At 39.5% G+C, this 18108-nt stretch overlaps 1 protein-coding gene and 1 long non-coding RNA gene across 4 annotated transcripts in view; one reads left to right on the plus strand and one right to left on the minus strand.

Annotated features, from left to right (window-relative positions):
- Positions 1 to 18108, plus strand: part of LOC140730750 (uncharacterized) — a 42321-nt gene that overhangs the window by 6503 nt on the left and 17710 nt on the right. The window lies entirely within an intron of this gene.
- Positions 1354 to 18108, minus strand: part of LOC140730741 (protein disulfide-isomerase TMX3-like) — a 119642-nt gene continuing 102887 nt past the window's right edge. Inside the window, exons 13-16 of one of the 2 annotated variants that reach the window (XM_073051589.1) lie at positions 16400 to 16456; positions 9820 to 9949; positions 8810 to 8878; positions 1354 to 1884 (exon numbers count right to left, since the gene is read on the minus strand). In XM_073051589.1, coding sequence (XP_072907690.1) covers positions 1786 to 1884; positions 8810 to 8878; positions 9820 to 9949; positions 16400 to 16456 — 355 coding nt within the window. In that variant the 3' untranslated portion in view covers positions 1354 to 1785. Of the gene's footprint in view, positions 1885 to 2081; positions 6844 to 8809; positions 8879 to 9819; positions 9950 to 16399; positions 16457 to 18108 lie in introns of those variants that run through there. The other variant, XM_073051580.1, reaches the window with a different exon arrangement.

An 18108-nucleotide genomic window follows, 5' to 3' on the forward strand; every position in this document is an offset into this window, starting at 1 on the left:
CCAAACATTGACTGTTTATTCCTCTCCATTGATGCTGCCTGACATTCTGAGTTCAGCCAACGTTTTATATGTATTGCTCTGGATTTCCAGCATCTGCAGAATCTCGTGTTTATAATGGAGTAAATGTTTTGTTGGAATTTCATTTTCAGTATAATAAATTTTAAGATAAGGTCAAGGAGATGGGATTTAGCTTAGGTCCTAGCCTTTATAAAGCAATCTTGAAGTGTTTTGACAAAAGAATTCCCCACAGCACAAAAGAGACGCATTCCTCATGTGTATTGGAGATGCATTTGCTTTGAGACTTCCCCTGAGCTACAGCCATTATAAGGTTGTAAATTGTCAGTGATTATCACCCTACAACTATCAGGCACCTGTATCGGTGTGGATAACTTCACTCAAAACAGCTCCAAATTGATTCCATAAACTATAGACTCACTTTCAAGCACTTCACAACTCTTGCTCTCAGTATTATTTATTTTTATTTGCAGTTTGACTTAGTTTGTACTTCAGTTGTTTGTCAGTATTTGTGTGTAGTTTTCAATGATTCCATTGTATTTCTTTGTTATACTAATCTCTGAATAGTATATGATGATAGACACTTACTTACCGCCTGTTGCGCCGTTGGCATTTAGAGCAGCAATGAAGGTCCTCTTTCTCTGGCGGTGTTCAAGACTTCCTTGGTTATGTCAATAGTTTTCTCTTGATTTTCACTACTGTCAGTCATGCAAGTCCCGTGTGGACTCTCAGGAATACCATTGCACACAGATGTAGAAGGATTCTTCACTGCTATTTCCGTAACTATTTTGTTTGACCAGTCAGGGTCGTTAGCTCTGAGCTGAACCTCCCCCCTCCCCCCCGAAATCTGGAGGACCGGCGGACCACTCTTAGTCTAGCCTCTACCCATTGACCTGTTTAGCATAGGTGACCTTACCAAGAACCAAAGTGCAAAACCCTGACTCTAACCAGCATAGCTCTCTGGGTCATTGAGGCATGCAAGCCTCCAAACCACGACGAGGTCGTGGTTGTCTTGGAGGATGGTGACATATATGGACTTCGATAAATTTATTTCGAATGTATATAAAAAATGGGACAATGGTTGAACTTCTAGTGAGAGTAATACAGTTTTGAGGATATTTGCAGCTAAAGATTCCACAATCTGGGAAGTCTTGCTTCATTTCCATTATATAAAATGTCTACTTTTTGGAGGGCAGTGACTAAATCATAGTACATTTCCTAGCAGGAGTACCTACTTGTGCTCAGTGGCATACAGTATCTCTGCAACTCCTTGTTTGTATTTCTGTCCTTCTCTGGAAGATGAAGTGAACTTTTCATGCTTCAGATTGGATAGAGATTTTATTGATTGGGTGGTAAATATACCCACAGTGGCCACTTTATTAGGTACACGTGTACACCTGCTTGTTAACACACATCAATCACGTGGCAGTAACTCAATGCATAAAAGCACAGTCAAGAGGTTCAATTGTTATTCAAACCAAACATCAAATCAGGAAGAAATATGATCCAAGTGACTATGACAATGGGATGACTGTTGGTGCCAAACAGGATGTTTTGAGTATCTCAGAAACTGCTGATCTCCTGGTAATTTCATGCACAACAGTCTCTAGAGTTTACAAAAAATGCTGCAAGAAACACAAAACATCCAGGAAGTGGCAGCTCTGTGGGTGATAGAGAGAGCTCAGAGGAGTACGAATAGACTGGTTCAAGCTGGTAGGAAGGCCACAATTACTCAGATAACCATGAATTATGTCATTGGTGCGCAGAATATCATCTCTGAAAGCACAACATGTCAAACCTCGAAGTGGATGGACTACAGCAGCAGAAGACCACCCTGGGTTCCACTCCTGTACCTAATAAAGCGGCCACCTAGTGAATAATAAATACATGTAAGTTAGAAAAATGTCCTCTTTAAGTTAATGCAGAAAGTTAATTCACTTTCTGCATGTCAAAAGTTAATCAGCAAAGTCGTGCTCTTCACCTCTTCAGCAAGTTTCACCACACATTCAAAAGCGTATAATGCCAAATACAGGATGATTTTAGTAAATTTTAAAATTAAGACCAAATAAAAGTTTTCTGAACTTTATTCATTAAAAAAATGCCAAACGCATATTCCAACTTAACAAAAATGAATTCTTACATCCGTAAGTGGTATTTGACAGTCAACTTGTAACAGTAATCTTTTAATGAAAGATTTAATTAGGTTACTTATTGGCATTCTATTAACAAACTTAGTGTGAAAAAAAAATCAGACTTAACAACCAAAGAAATAGGCAAAGGTTTTTTGTAAATTTAATAAGTGGCTGTCTGTTCCCAGAACCACCAGCAGTTAAACAGTCTCACCACAAATGCTCTTGCCTCATGAAAATGAACATCACAATTTTACAAATTTTAAATTAATATTCATTTGCTCAAGTATGTAATGGGCAGTGGTAATTGCAATCTTTTATTCTTAGATTAATGTAATTCACATTGCAGCAGGTATATAACTATCTTTATCAGAGAGAAAAGAATGGAAGTTATGGAACAGATCCATTTGTTGAAAGTGCTTGAATAGGGATTATAGAAACATGATTGTCAACCAAATTTTTGGTCTTTATCCAGTATTAATCCGGTATACAACCATTTGAGTAATATGAAAACCTTAATTCAACATATTCTACTGAAACCTAATCCAGAGGCACATTAATTTGATGGAATAACTTTCTCTTTTAAAGTTCAAAGTTCATTTTATTATCAAAGTACATATTATATGACACCATATACAACCCTGGATAATTTTTTTCATGAGTCCTAACAAATCCATTAAAATTTGTAAAGTAAACCTGGGTTTTATATTCCAATGCTTGGTGCAATGATGAAACACATGGAACAAGTATGCACAATATCTCATTGAATATTGAAAGACCTGGATAGAGTGGACGTGGAGATGATGTTTTCTGTAGAGGGAGAAGTCTAAGACCAGAGGTCAGAGCCTCAGAATAGAAAACCAGAGATGAGGAGGAATCATCAAGGATGTCCGCAGATGCTGTAAACCCAAAACAACACATACAGAATGCCGCAAGAACTTCTTCAGTCCTGAAGAAGGGTCACACCCGAAATGTTGACTGTTTATTCTTTTCCATAGACGCAGCCTGACCTGAGTTCCTCCAGCTTTCTGTGTGTGTTGCTTGAGATGAGGAGAAATTTCTTTAACCAGAGGCTGGTGAATCTGTGGAAGTCATTGCGACAGGTGGCTGTGGAGGCCAAGTCATTGAGTTTACTTAAAGTGGAGGTTGATAGGTTCTTGATTAATCAGGGCTTCAAAGGTTACGGGGAGAAGATCAAATTCTGCTCCTACAGTATGTCTTATGTGCACATAAGCCACAATGTACCTTAGTTCTTCACCATCAACAGTCCCTTTTTTTTTGAAGACTAATATCTATGATCTTTATATTTAAGTGCGGTTAGCAAATTGACGTTTAGATCTGCATTTCAAGTTTGTTGTAAAAGGTACAATTTATCCTCTTCTTTCCCACTTGCATAGGTTTCTTTTTTTATCTAACCTCTTTTTAGATGCTGACCTGGAGCATGGGGTGCTTGATGATGCATGCTACTGCCACAAGAGAGGAAATACAGAAGTCTTAGGTCCCACACCAGTAGGTTCAGGAACAGATACCACTGTTTAACCATCAGGCTCCCGAACCAACATGCGTAACTTCACTCACCTCAACTCTGAATTGATTTCAGAAGATATGGACTCACTTTCAAGGGCACTACAACTCATTTTCTCAATTATTTGTTTAGTTTTTTTTGCACAGTTTGTCTTTTGCATATAGATTGCCAATCTTTGTGTGTAGTTTTTCATCGATTATGTTGTATTTTCTTTGTTTTACTGTGAATGTCAGCAAGAAAATGAATCTCAGGGTAGTACATGGTGACATCTACGTACTTCGATAATAAATTCACTTTGAATTTTGACTCGGATCTGTTTACCATCACAAGAAATATTCTGCTGTCTCACCTAAGACCAGGAGAGGCAGCTGACTACTAGAGAGAAAATCCTATACCAACCCGCTTCTGGTTTTACTCCACATTTATAGCACTGACAAGTCACTGGTTGCCAAACAGGATTAAGGATCCTGACCAGTTCTCCATTTAGTTTAAGAACTTTAAAATAATAATTTTCAACCAGAGGGTGGTGAATTACTGGAATTCATTATTAGAGACAGCTGTGGGAGGCCAAGTCAGTGGGTATATTTAAAGAGGAGGTTGATAGGTTCTTGATTAGTAAAGGCGTCAAAGGTTACAGTGAGAAGGCAGAAGAATGGGGTTGAGATGGAATGGTGGAACAGACACGATGGGCTGAATGGCTTAATTCTGCCCCATGTCTTATGATGGTCACCTTGTCTTGGTAGAGAGGCTTCTGAGTTCCTGAGATCCCGAGAGCGATGCTGACTGGAGTTCAGCCATCTGGCACTAAGCTCCTAGTAACGGCTACTGCAGATAGGTGTTATGAGGTGGCTAATTTAAGGGAGGCAACGATGGGCGGTTTTAAAAAAAAAACAACTGGTCCCCATTTCAATAAAGCAATTCATTCAAAACCAATGTATTAGTAGCTTCACATCAAGTTTGGGACATAGCATAATTAACCATTGCAAACAGATAAAAATCACAAGTTTTGCATTTAGCTGGAGATGCAATGTAGAAGTCAGAAGCCTGTGGTTAATTTGAGCTACTGCAAATTAAAATAAATTAGATGCAAAGAGATGAGAGTAAATTAGACTGGAGGTTTTCTTTAATAGAAGAAACACATTCTATTATCTTTTGAAGGAAGTGCTTTTTATTTGTAGCTGCCAACTGGCTTAGCTGGTTCTATCACCACTATGCAAAGGCAGTTAACAGCCCTCCAGATTACTAATCTGGTCTGCACTGCAATTCTTAGTTTACAGAAGCATTTTATAAAATATGTACTGCACTGACTTTAGGTTCTTCTCTCACAAGGCACAGTTTGGACTACAAATAACACCACAGTTTAAACATCCGGCTTGAGGATGTGTATATGTTCCTGTAGAAACAAAGTGGGTACTCAGGTACAGATTTGTGGGGATCTTGTCGGCTTCCTACAGTAATTTTATTCCGCCGGTCATTAAGTATATTTAAAAAAAGTGGTTGAAAGGTCCTTGATTAGTGACGGAGTCGAGGGTTATGGGGAGACAGCAGGAGAATGGGGTTGAGAGGGAAAATAAATCAGACATGATGGAATGGCGGAGCAGACTTGATGGGCTGTGTGGCCTAAATCTGCACTTTTGTCTATGGTCTTGAGGTTTTATAAGAGACAATAAATCCTGGATAATCAACATGGTTGGATTTAAAGCGCCCTTAAACCTCCTTTTGTTTGGAAAGATTGGCTAAAGATCCATCTTAATGTGAATCTTAAATATCAACAACTTACACTAGTCTACTCCTAGCTACTGCAACATTAGCAGTGCACTTCCTATTAAAGCTATGATAGGGACCCAAAAGAGCATGTGCTATAGCAATTCATAAACACAAGAGATTCTGCAGTTGCTGCAAATCCTATGGCAACAGTTTGTTATATCTGAACTGCTCATTTGTGGACATTGCACATCTATAGTGGTATTATTGGATTTTACCTAAGTAATTATCAAACATGAAGTTACAAAATGGTCACAGTTTGCTTTCCATTCTTCGTTCACATTGTTCCTATGACGTTACAGATACTGGAGCTACGGTGTAAAATTAATCACTTAAAAATGGTCACTTGAGGGGACTTGATTTCATTTTAAACCAACATGCATGCATTTAAGAAAAGCTTTAAATCTTGTGTTCAGACGATAAAGTGGCAATATTTGTAATTAAGAGGAACTGCAATAAGTTTTGATCTTACTTGACCTAAAAGCGACATCTGCGCAACTTTTAAACCAGTTACCTTCTAAATATAAAAACTGCCCAATATGACAAAGTAAAATACAGTACTCTTCATTAGATTATCCAATTCTTAATCAAGGAAGTGGAAGAAGATTGATATGACTGTGAACAATGTAAATCTACTCATAATGTGAACTCTTTTACTTTTGTGACAAATTCAGTGTGAACTTAAAGCTACTGAGTAAATTCTTATCCATCTCCTAATTATTTGGTGAGTCAAAGCCATCATCTAAAACATTAGACTGCAGAGATCTGTTAATGTTTAGTTGTTAACCACATGTGCCTTTGCACCTGAACCTTGGATACTGCGGTCAGAAGACCAAACTGCAGGGAATCTTTGATATCCACCAATTTGTATTAACAACCAGAAATCTTCCCCGCAATGGCAGATACCAGGGATTCCACCAAAACTACCTACATCTAAAAAACAAAATGTAATTTATGTGATCGTTCAAAGTTCGTTGGGCCCAGATGGTCTCCGTAAAAGTACTGGTCTATCTTGGAAGGCAAGTACACCACTTGCTTTTAATTTCCAACATTTTTCACTGATGTTCAAATGTCACATACACTTAATCAATTTGAAATCCTGATGGGAATTCAAATATGTTAATCTGTTTTCTTTTCTACCATGCTTTTTTCTTCCAGTTCTTCATCTTTGAGTGCTTCTAAACTTTCTTTAGTTACATCATCCTTTTCATCTTCATTGCCATTTTCCTCCTTTTCTCCGTCATGGGGTTCTGCATCTCCCTGTTCAATGGCTTCATTCTGGAGGAGTTCTCCTTCTTCAGGTTCATATTCCCCATCTGCCGTCCAGATTCCGTAACACATGATGCTAATAACTCCCAGAGGCAGACCGAAGAGAAAGCAGCCGAGGAGGGGCGAGGCCTTAAACACTGACTGATTAAGCACAAAAGGACACAGTGTCAGGATTTTTTCTATGTGAAGAAGATAGAAAAAACATGGCAAAGAATGTTGTTATCTAGCAAACTTTCTTAAAGTTATAACTGTACGAGAGATTAAAGAACCAGTTTTACCATAAGACACTGGAGCAGAATTAGGCCATTTGGACCATCAAGCCTGCTCTGCCATCCCCTCCCAGCCCCATTCTCCAGCCTTCTCCCTGAAACATTTCTACTTCTGCTTTAAATATACCCAATGACCAGAGCAATCTGTGGCAATGAATTCCACAGATTCACCACTCTTTTGCTGAAGAAATTTCTCCCCATCTCTGTTCTAAAGGGATGTCCTTGTATTCTAATGCTATGTCCTCTGGTCTTCGACTCCCCGACTATCACAGTATCATATCGAGACTGTCCTACTAATGACACAAATTAACATTCACCATGATAATGACTCTAGAAGCGTCAGAGAAACAAATGGAGGTTTCAGCATCAGATGGGCTAATTCAGGGGTAAAGCAGGGAACAGAGGTGGACACCCTGCATGTTGTCTGTGTGTGCCTCGGACAGGCAAGACTTACAAGACAGATGTACGAGGTTTGTGCAAGATGGAGAAAATGGGTGTCCTCAGGTTCTGTGTGGAAAAAGTAATTTAATATTAATGAATAATGCAGCTGAAGAGAACCACCTGCATGTTGAAGTGGTGTGGGCAAGTCAAAATGTTGGGAGCGAGAAGAGAAATCATTTCAGAAAAATCCTAGACAAGTAAAAATAAAACCAATGAGAGGCCCCAAAGTGAAACAATGGAGAAAACTGGAGAAAAATGTTGAAAGTGGAAAAGGTATAATTGGCCATCGCTGAGAGATCGAGCCGAGAAATTAAATTATTAAATTCACACTCACCAGACAGAAAATTTTAACGGTACTTATAAAGTAAATTTGTTTATTTTATGCAGGGAATTTCACAAAGTTGGTTGCAGATAGGGTTGTAAAGAGAGCTTTTAGCACATTTGACTTCATTAATCAAAGTATAGGAGTTCAGATGTTACGCTGAAGTTGTATAAGACATTGCTGAGGCCTAGTTTGGAGTATACAGTTCTGGTCACCTACCCATGAGAAAGATATCAATAAGATTGAACAGGTTAGAACTTTATTCCCTGGAGCATAGGAGAATGAGAGAACATTTGATAGAAGGATACAAAATTATGAGGGGGTATAGATAGGGTAAACGCATAAAGGCATTTTCCCCTGAGGTTGGATGAGACTAGAACTAGAGGTCATGCCTTTAGGATGAAAGGTGAGATGTTTAAGGGGAACATGAAGGGAACTTCTTCACTCAGAAGGTGAGAGTATGGAATGAGCTGCCATCAGCAGTGAAGGGTGTGGGTTCAGTTTCAATGTTTAAGACAAATTCTGGTCGGTACATGGATGTGTTGGGTATAGAAGGCTATGGTCTGGGTGCGGATCGATGGGACTAGGCAGAATAACAGATTGGCACAGACCAGGATGGGTCAAAATGCTTGTTTCTCTGTTGTAGTGTTCTATGACGCTCTCTGACATACAACAAAATTAAGCAGCTTGAGGGGAAAAGGAAGCTGAAGAGGGAGAGTTTGTTGGTTCTACATGGGAGAACAAGATATAACCAGTGACACCTGGATAGTTTGGAATACTTTAAGTGCAGACAAGGCTTTAAGGGCATGATAACCTGGAGAGGAGAGAGGGATAAAAATGAAACTATAGGAACCTACAAAGCAAGGAAAAAGTTGGATGCAGTTTGGAAGCTTGACAGTAAAGTAGAAATTTTTCAAATGGTCTATCTTGAATTGCAATGGCACCCAAACATTTGCTTTGTAAGATCTTAACCCAATGAGCTGTAAATATATGCAATGCTCAATGAGTCCTTTAGTTTTATTTCTAGCTAATAATAATAATTCTAGATTATGAAACAAAATGTGCCAATACTTACTAATATAGTGGACTTCCCATCATATAACAGTCTTCTAATACGATGATACAAACTGTCTCCTCCCTGTGCCTGAATATCAAGTGAAGGAATGAATGGATTTACTGTTGAACAGGAAGTGAAAATGCAAAAGAAACTAACTCAAAACTACACTTAAGAGCTGGAAACCATCAAGAATTTTAACAACAAATTTCTAAATGTACTCGATAATCGAATCTACACAGAGTAATGGCATTTAGAGCTTGCAGGAATGAAGTGATATTTGTTTTGTGGGGCAACTGTACCATTTTTGCTTCTCTAAATAGCTGAATTATCAAATGGGGAGTAGCTCCTGTGCACTTATTATTTAGCTGTATTATTACAACCAATTAGATTTACTTCTCTCTTTTTCCATTCCCCATTCTGGCTCTCCTTTCCTCACCTGCCCATCGCCTCTCTCTGGTGCCCCTCCTCCCCCTTCTCCCGTGGTCCATTCTCATCCCCTAACCAATTCCTTCTTCTTCAGCCCTTTACTTTTATCCACCTACCACCTTCCCACTTCTCACTTCATTACCCCTCGCCCCTCACCTGGTCTCACCGATCACTTGTAGCATGTACACCTTCTCCACCCCCTACTTTCTTATTCTAACTTCTTCCCCAGTTCTGATGAAGGGACTTGGCCTGAAACATCATCTGTTTATTACTCTCCATAAAGGCTGCCTGATTGCTGAATTCCTCCAGCATCTGCAGAACCTCTTGAATTTAAGATTTACTTATGAAACTGGGACAATTTTCTGATGTCCTTCTCCAAGAAAACGGTTACAATTTGAATTTTCATAAGGTAGTTTTTCTTATCATTCTCAGTATTTAGATGCTCCTGTTACCAAATAATAATCTTACACAAATTCTCTTCAATAATCTGCAATGGTTAATAAATCTGTGGTTCAGTGGAATCAGGACGTGGGAGAGGGAAAACATCATAACAAAAATAAAATTAGACTTTTGTTAAGAATGCCAACTATTGAAAAACTTACTTCTGCTGATCCTTCCATGATCTTATTAATAAACTTGATTAGGTCCTCAGTGCTCCCAATTGGTGTTTCTGATAAAAAGTATTGTTGGTTTGAGGTGTTTAAAACAACCATGGAAGGAACGACAACCTCACTGAAAGAAAAACAAAGGAATTTCAAGCAAACAGGGATAATGCAAAGCAATGATCTCAAAAATCGGCTCAGCATTTCTATTCAGGGTATTGTTAAATGATATTCAGTATAACTAGCAATAAACATATATGAATAATATATAGTTCAACTTGGTGGTAATAATTATAGTGATCAGAGCCCTCCCAAGCATTGAGCACATCTACATGAAACGCTGTTGTAGGAAAGCAGCATCCATCATCAGAGATCGCCAGCAGCCAGGGCGCGCTCTCTTCTCACTGCTGCCATCAGGTGGAAGAGACAAGAGTCTCAGGACTTGCACCGCCGGTTTCAAGAACAGTTACTGTACAGGTCAGCAGCAGTTATTTAAAAAGGGAGCTTTGAGGGCATTAGTCCATTGTAAGTGGCTTATAGTGGCGTCAATAGATCTCTATGAACTAAATAAAAATACAAAGGGGATAAGCGCAGCGGCCATTGTCAGCAGTAAAATCGACAGGCTTTGGCTCAAAGGAGGCTTCGGTTCTGTGTAAAGTGTCTGTTAAGATTTCCTTTTTGGTTTTTTTCCCCTCTCTTACTGTACCATTTAAAGGGCTGTGGTGTGCTCTTCGTGCTGGATGTTGGAGAACTCGGAGACCCAGAGTCTCCTGGGGAACTACATCAGCGTGAAGTGCATCCGGCTGCAGCTCCTTGAAGACCGTGTTAGGGATCTGGAGCAGCAAATGGATGGCTTTCTGCTTGAACGGGAGAGTGAGGATATAATTGATCAAAATTGCAAGGAAGTAGTCACCTTGAAGTTGCAGGAGGTGAGTAACTAGGCGATTGTCAGAAGAATTGGAAATAGGCAGTTAGAGCAGAGCATCCCTGTGGCCATTCCCCTCAAAAACAAGTATACTGGATACTTTTGTTGGGGGATGACTACCCAGGAGAACGCCACGGCGACCAGGTTACAGGCACTGACCATGAGTTTGTGGTGCAGAAGGGAAAGAGAGAGAAGAAGGGAATGGTAGTGATAGGGGACTTGATAGTGAGGGGATCAGACAGATGATTCTGTGAATGTGAATGGGACACCCAGCTGATATGTTGCCTCCCAGGTGCCAGTGTCAGGGATTTCTCAGATCACATCCACAACATTTTGGAGAGGGAGGGGGAGCAGCCAGATGTCTTGGTAGATATTAGTACCAATGACATAGGCAGGAAAAGCAATGAGGTCCTGGAAAGAGAATTTAGAGAGCTAGGTAGAAAGCTGAGAAGCAGAACCTCGCTGGTAGTAATTTCCGGATTGCTGCCTGTGCCACGTGCCAGTGAGGGTAGAGACAGGATGATTTGGTAGATAAATGCGTGGTTGAAAAGTTGGTGCAGGGGACAGGGCTTCAGGTTCTTGGATAATTGGGATTTCTTCTAGGGAGGTATGACTTGTTCAGAAGTGACGGGTTGCACCTAAACCTGAGGGGGGCCAATATTCTCCCAGACAGGTTTGTTAGAGCTGTTGGGGAGGGTTTAAACTAATTTGGCAGGGGGGTGGGAATCGGAGTGAAAGGACTCAGGATATGACGGATGGTAGAAAAGTAAAGATAGCATGCAGTCAGACTGTCAGGAAGGGCAGGCGATGGGACTTAGTTGCAGCCAACAGGCTGAGTGTCAAATTGTTAGGGATGCAGAATCAGAAAGGATAGCAAGTATGATACTCGAGGTGTTTTATCTAAATGTGCATTGTATAAGAAATAAGGTGGATGATCTTGTGGCAATATTACGGACTGCCAGGTATGATGTTGTGACCATCACTGAATTATAGCTGAAGGATGGGTGTAGTTGGGAGCTGAATGTCCAAGGTTACACGTTGTATCCGAGGGATAGGAAGGTAGGCAGAGGGGTTGGTTTGGCTCTACTGGTAACGAATGGCATCAAATCAGTAGAAAGATGTGACACAGGATTGGAAGATGTTGAATCCTTGTGGGTTGAGTTAAGAAACTGCATGCGTAAAAGGACATTGATAGCAGTTACACACATACAGGCCTCCCAACAATGGCTGGGAGGTGGACCACAGGTTACAACAGGAAATAAAAGAGGCGAGTCAAAAGGGCAATGTTATGGTAGTCATGGGAGATTTTAACATGCAGGTCAGTTGGGAAGATCAGGTTGGTAACGGATCTCGAGAGTGAGTTTGTTGAATGCCTATGAGATGGCTTTTTAGAGCAGTTTGTCGTTGAGCCTACTAGGGGATCAGCTATACTGAATTGGGTGTTATGTAATGAACCGAAGGTGAATAGGGAGCTTAAGGTAAAAGAACCCTTAGGAACCAGTATGACTGAGTTCAACTTAAAATTTGACATGAAGAAAGTAAAGTCTGATGTAGCAGTGTTTCAGTGGAGTAAGGGAAATTACAGCGGTATGAGAGAGGAGATGGCAAAGTAAATTGGAAGGAGTTGCTGGCAGGGATGTCAGCAGAGCAGCAATGGTGTGCACTTATGAGAAAAATGAGGAAGGTGCAGGACACATGTATTCCAAAAATGAAGAAATACTCAAATGGTAAAATAGTACAACCATGGCTGACAAGGGAAGTCAAAGCTATTGTAAAAGCAAAAGAAAGGGCATACAACAAAACAAAAATTAGTGGGAAGACAGAGGATTGGGAAGTTTTAAAAAAAATTTACAGAGAGCAACTAAAAAAATCATTAGAAGGGAAAAGATGAAATGTGAAATCAAGCTAGCAAATAATATCAAAGTGAATAGTAAAAGTTTTTTCAAGTATGTTAAAAATCAAAGAGAAATGAGAATGGATATAGGACCACTATAAAATGTGGGTGGAGAAATAATAACAGGAGACAGGGGGATGGCTGATGAACTAAATGATTATTTTGCATCAGTCTTCACTGTGGAAGACACTAGCAGTATGCCTGATGTTGTAGTGTGTGAAGGAAGATAAGTGGATGCAGTTACTGTTACAGAAGGGAAGATGCACAAAAAGCTGAAAGACCTAAAGATACACAAGTCATCCGGACCAGAGGAACTGCACCCTAGGGTTCTGAAAGAGGTAGCGTTAGAGATTGTGGTGGCATTAGAAATGATCTTTCAAAAATCACTGGACTCTGGCATTGTGCAAATGTCACTCCACTCTTTAAGAAAGGAGGAAAGCAGCAGAAAGGAAATTATAGACCAGTTAGCCTGACCTCAGTGGTTGGGAAGATGTTAGAGTCAATTGTTAAGGACGAGGTGATGGAGTATGTGGGGATACAGGACAAGATAGTACAAAGTCAGCACGGTTTCTTTTAGAGAAAATCCTGCCTGACGAACCTGTTGGAATTCGTTGAGGAGATTACAAGTAGGATAGATAAAGGAGATGCAGTGGATGTTGTATATTTGGACTTTCAGAAGGCCTTTGACAAAGTACCACACAAGAGGCTGCTTAACAAGTTAAGAGCCCATGGTATTACAGGAAAATTATTAACATGGTTAGAGCATCGGCTGTTTGGTAGGAGGCAGCGAGTGGGGATTAAAGGATCCTTTTCTGGTTGGCTGCCAGTGATTAGTGGGGTTGGTGTTGGGACTGATTCTTTTTATACTGTATGTAAATGATTTAGATGATGGAATAAATGGCTTTGTTGCCACATTTGCAGATGATACAAAGATTGGTGGAGGGACAGGTAGTGTTGAGGAAACAGATAGGATGCAGAAGGACTTAGACAGATTAGGAGAATGGGCAAGAAAGTGGCAAATGAAATACAATGTTGGAAATTGCACGATTATGCACTTTGCTAGTAGAAATAAATGTGCAGCCTATTTTCTAAATGGGAGAAAATTCAAGAATCTGAGATGCAGAGGAACTTGGGAGTCCTTGTGCAGAACACCCTGAAGGTTAACTTGCAGGTTGGGTTGGTGGTGAGAAAGGCAAATGCCATGTTAGCATTCATTTCAAGAGGTCTAGAATACAAGAGCAAGGATGTGTTGCTGAGGCTTTATAAGGCACTGGTGAGGCCTCACCTTGAGTATTGTGAACGATTTTCAGCCCCTCATCTTAAAAAAGATGTGCTGGCATTGGAAAGGGTCCAGAGGGGGTTCACAAGGATGATTCCAGGAATGAAAGGGGTTATCATATGAGGAACATTTGATGGCTCTGGGTCTGTACTCGCTGGAATTCAGAAGGATTGGGGGGGGGAGGGGGATCTCACTAAAACCTTTCGAATGTTGAATGGCCTAGACAGAGCAGATGTGGAAAGGAAGTTTCCCATGGTGGAAGAGTCTAGAACAAGAGGGCACAGCTTCAGGATAGAGGGGCACCCTTTCAAAACAGATGCAGAGAGATTTCTTTAGACAAAGAGTGGTGAATTTGTTGCCAGATGCATCTGTGGAGGCCAGATCCTTGGGTGTATTTACAGCAGAGATTGATAGGTTCTTGATTGGACCTGGCATCAAAGGTTATGGGGAGAAGGCAGGGAAATGGGGTTGCGGAGGAGATTTTACTATGTCTTATGGTCTGTCTGTCTTACTAGCCGTCAACTATCAGGCTCCTCAATAAGATGGTCATAACTACACTTTACTTGCCCCATCATTGAAATGTTTCCATAACCAATGATCTCACTTTCAAGGACTTTATCTCATTATTTATTGTTATTTATTTATATTTGCATGTGCATAGTTTGTTATCTTTTGCACTCTGGTAAAATTTTCATTGATCCTGTTACAGTTAATATTCTATAGATATGCTATACATTCCCACAAGAAAATGAATTTCAGGGTTGCATGTGGGGACATATATATGTACTTAGATAATAAAATTTACACATTTGGATAGCATTCCATATTAAAAATAGACTAGTTCTTGCTAAAGCCAGATTTTAAATGAGCATGGGAAAGAAGAAGACAAACAGGTACAAAATGGAGCATTTCACTTTGCTTTAATGTACATGTGACAAAGCTAATCTAATCATTCCAAAGTGGTCCAAGTTAGATTCCTACACACATCACTGAGGGCAATCTTTGTAAATTTTACAGAACTGTTGTGGAAATTGAAGTTATGAACAAAACAAAGCAAACTAATCTAAATAAAGGTAATTAAAAACATTTCAGTAATGAACCAAATCAACTGAGGTAGGGAGGTCCAAGTTGACATGTTATTAACCTGACCAGTATGAAAGTGAAGATGCTATTCCTAATGCTGGCATTTTTGGGGTATGGAGTGTAGAGTTCAACGTAAATTTATTATCAAACTACGCTTATGTCAGCATATACTATCTTGAGAATCATTTTCTTGCAGCAAATGACAGTAGAACAGAGAAATACAACAGATTCAATAAAAAAAAAACTACACACAAAGCCACAAGCAACCAATGAGCTAACTAAACAGCACAAATAAATAAATAATATGGAGAACATGAGTTATAGAGTCCTTGGAAGTGAATCTATAGGTTATGGAATCAGTTTCTAAGGTGGATTTAGGAAGAAAACCCATTATTATTGTTCCCCGATTGCTGCCCAGTGATACTACTAAATACGTACAGTATATACATGCGAGGGCAGGGCCTGATTACACAATTGCAAAATAACCTACTGACACTAAAATTTAATTTGACTTTGTTAATGAAGCAGTTAAATACTCTTCAAGAGGGGAGATTCAGACAGTATTCTCAGTGTAAATTTGCAACATGAACTTCATGTAGACTCTCTTAAGATTCAACAATAGTTTCTATTCCACAGGTCATCACAACATATGCACATTAGAAGCTATTCCTCTTTATAGTAGGATTATAACATCTTCCACAAATATAAACCCTTCCAAAATATAAATTATTGGAAACTTTTAAAAAACATTTTTTTTTTCTCAGTAGCTTATTCACAATGCATAACCAGTCCCTGCATATAAACCACACCCCCACTCATCCCCAAAATAGCTGTGGTATTTTAAACTCATCTAAAGAGAAACACTTGATACCTTCATTCCTCTCTCGTTGTCACTCATTGTTCTCATAATCTCTAGCTTTAGTATTCTATTTTTCTCAGCCTCTGGTTTCTTGCACTATTTCTTTGGTAATTTCTCTGTCTGCATTTCTGTCTTTATAGTCAAAGAGCCACTTTCTTTCTCTCTCCCTCTCACTCTGTAAAGTCTTCCCTTCCTCCATATATGGATTGATCCCAGCTGCAACAAAGCCAAGGATTGAAAGGTGAACTACTTGTAATTTTATTCACGTTAAACAAAATTATAATTCCCTTTCTCTTCAAGAGCTTGACAACAAGACTTGGAAGTACTGGTACATCATGTACTGATCACAATGAGTACATTTTTAAAAAACGATTCACTCAAGTTACGACTACAAAGTCTCAGACAATAATCAACAATAAATTTCAGATACAGCAATTCTGTTGAAAACACAAATTTAAAACGTGCAACTATGTGAAAAATGTCCTCACATTTTAAAACTTCACAAGTATAACTTTGAGATGTTTAAAAAAAAACACTTACTCCATAATGACACTGTTGATGTAATCAGCTCCATCCACATACCCAAACTGGAAATCCCTGTTAATACATTTCAGTTAAATGTTTAATGGAAATAGATTTAGAGATACCTCATTATATTTCAAAAAATGTTTCTTATTTTAGCAGTGAGGGTGATGTAGGTGAGTTTTCTCCAATGGAGACAAACTGATAGGGAGTTGTACTGTCAAAGGGAAAACTGTCTTCTAGTTAAAGTAATTAAGGCCTTGCCTGCTCATACACTATTCATTTAATTGGCATGGTAGCATAGTGGTTAGCGTAATACTTCACAGCAACATCGATTAGAAGATTGGTGTTCAATTCCTGCTGTTGTGTGTAAGGAGTTTATACATTTTCCCAGTGAATGTGTGGGTTTCCTCTGGATGCCAAAAAAAAACTTTGACATGCTGTCATTGATATAATGCAGGAAAGCAAGCAGAAATTTTACAAGAAATTTTATCCCACAATGTGCAATAAACAATGTGATAATTGTCCGTATATTAATTAGGGCCAATCTTTGACCAGAACTCCAAGGCAATCACTCTGTATCTCTTCATAATTATTTCCAAGAAAAATCTTTTGTATCTATCCAAGTGCTGGGTTTAACACATAAACCAAAACAGTTGTGAATAGTTGTAGGGAAGGCAGACATGCATGCTGTGAGTTTTCTAGTGCTTCAGTATTTACACCATATTATAATCTTATTGCACTTTGTCTAACTAATCTACAAGGTTTCTCAAGGTTGTCAAAGCCGGCACCGTAGTTGGGACAAGCTCCCACTACATATTAAGCGCTCTCAATGGTGTACATCTTTAAATAGCCTCTGACAACCAGGTCCAGCTCCTGGCCTTTACGTGTGGCTCAGCTAATAAGCCCAACAAAACCATTTCTACAGAGAGGGAAGGGGTAAAGACAGGTTACTAGCACCTCAAAACCAGTCACTTCGGGCAGATGGGGCTTGTCAGCCGTGGTTGGCAGTGCATCTAGAAAAAGGAAAACTTTAATCTCAAACCCCTGCAGCCTTGCAGCTATACCCTCTATGGGGAAGGCTTCAGAGTAAACTCAGATGGGAAATCTGGAGCTGGAGTCCTTAAGGCAGTCCTACGTTGAGTTGAAAGCTGACAGGCAACTCCTGCGACACTGCTGGTGCCAAATTCTATTGGTGTCTGCATTCCTTTGGATTCATCAGCTGCATGCAGAGGGGGAGCCTGCTGCACGGGCAACAACTCGCTGTCCATATTGTACTGCCCTGACTTGTGTACTGGCTTGAGTACAAACTTCAGCTTGGATGCAACATCCATGGCTGACCCTGGCCAACAGGCCACAAAGATTGTATTAAATGCATGTCAGTATAGAGAAACCATAAGACAAGCCTACCTCAGTCAGTATTATTGCTTACTTGCTCAATTTTTTAAAAAACCAGATTCAAAGAGATTGATGACAGCACAACCGAAAATCTCTGTAGTCCGAATGAATGAGGAATAATTATAGGTAATCTCCAGAGGAAATGGAGTTCAGTGCCAGGATTTTTAAATAGAAACAAACACGTGTATACTACCACCATGAAGTGAAATTAATATTTCATTAGGTTTCAGTGTTAATTGAATCAGAATTATCCAACATATTCAGCTTTTCATGCCAATTATTTGAAAGTGCTACCCCCTCAAATACTCTCTCCAAAACTCACTTGACTT

Source organism: Hemitrygon akajei, chromosome 1 (assembly GCF_048418815.1).
Source record: "Hemitrygon akajei chromosome 1, sHemAka1.3, whole genome shotgun sequence".
In the NCBI taxonomy this organism is placed as follows: domain Eukaryota; kingdom Metazoa; phylum Chordata; class Chondrichthyes; order Myliobatiformes; family Dasyatidae; genus Hemitrygon; species Hemitrygon akajei.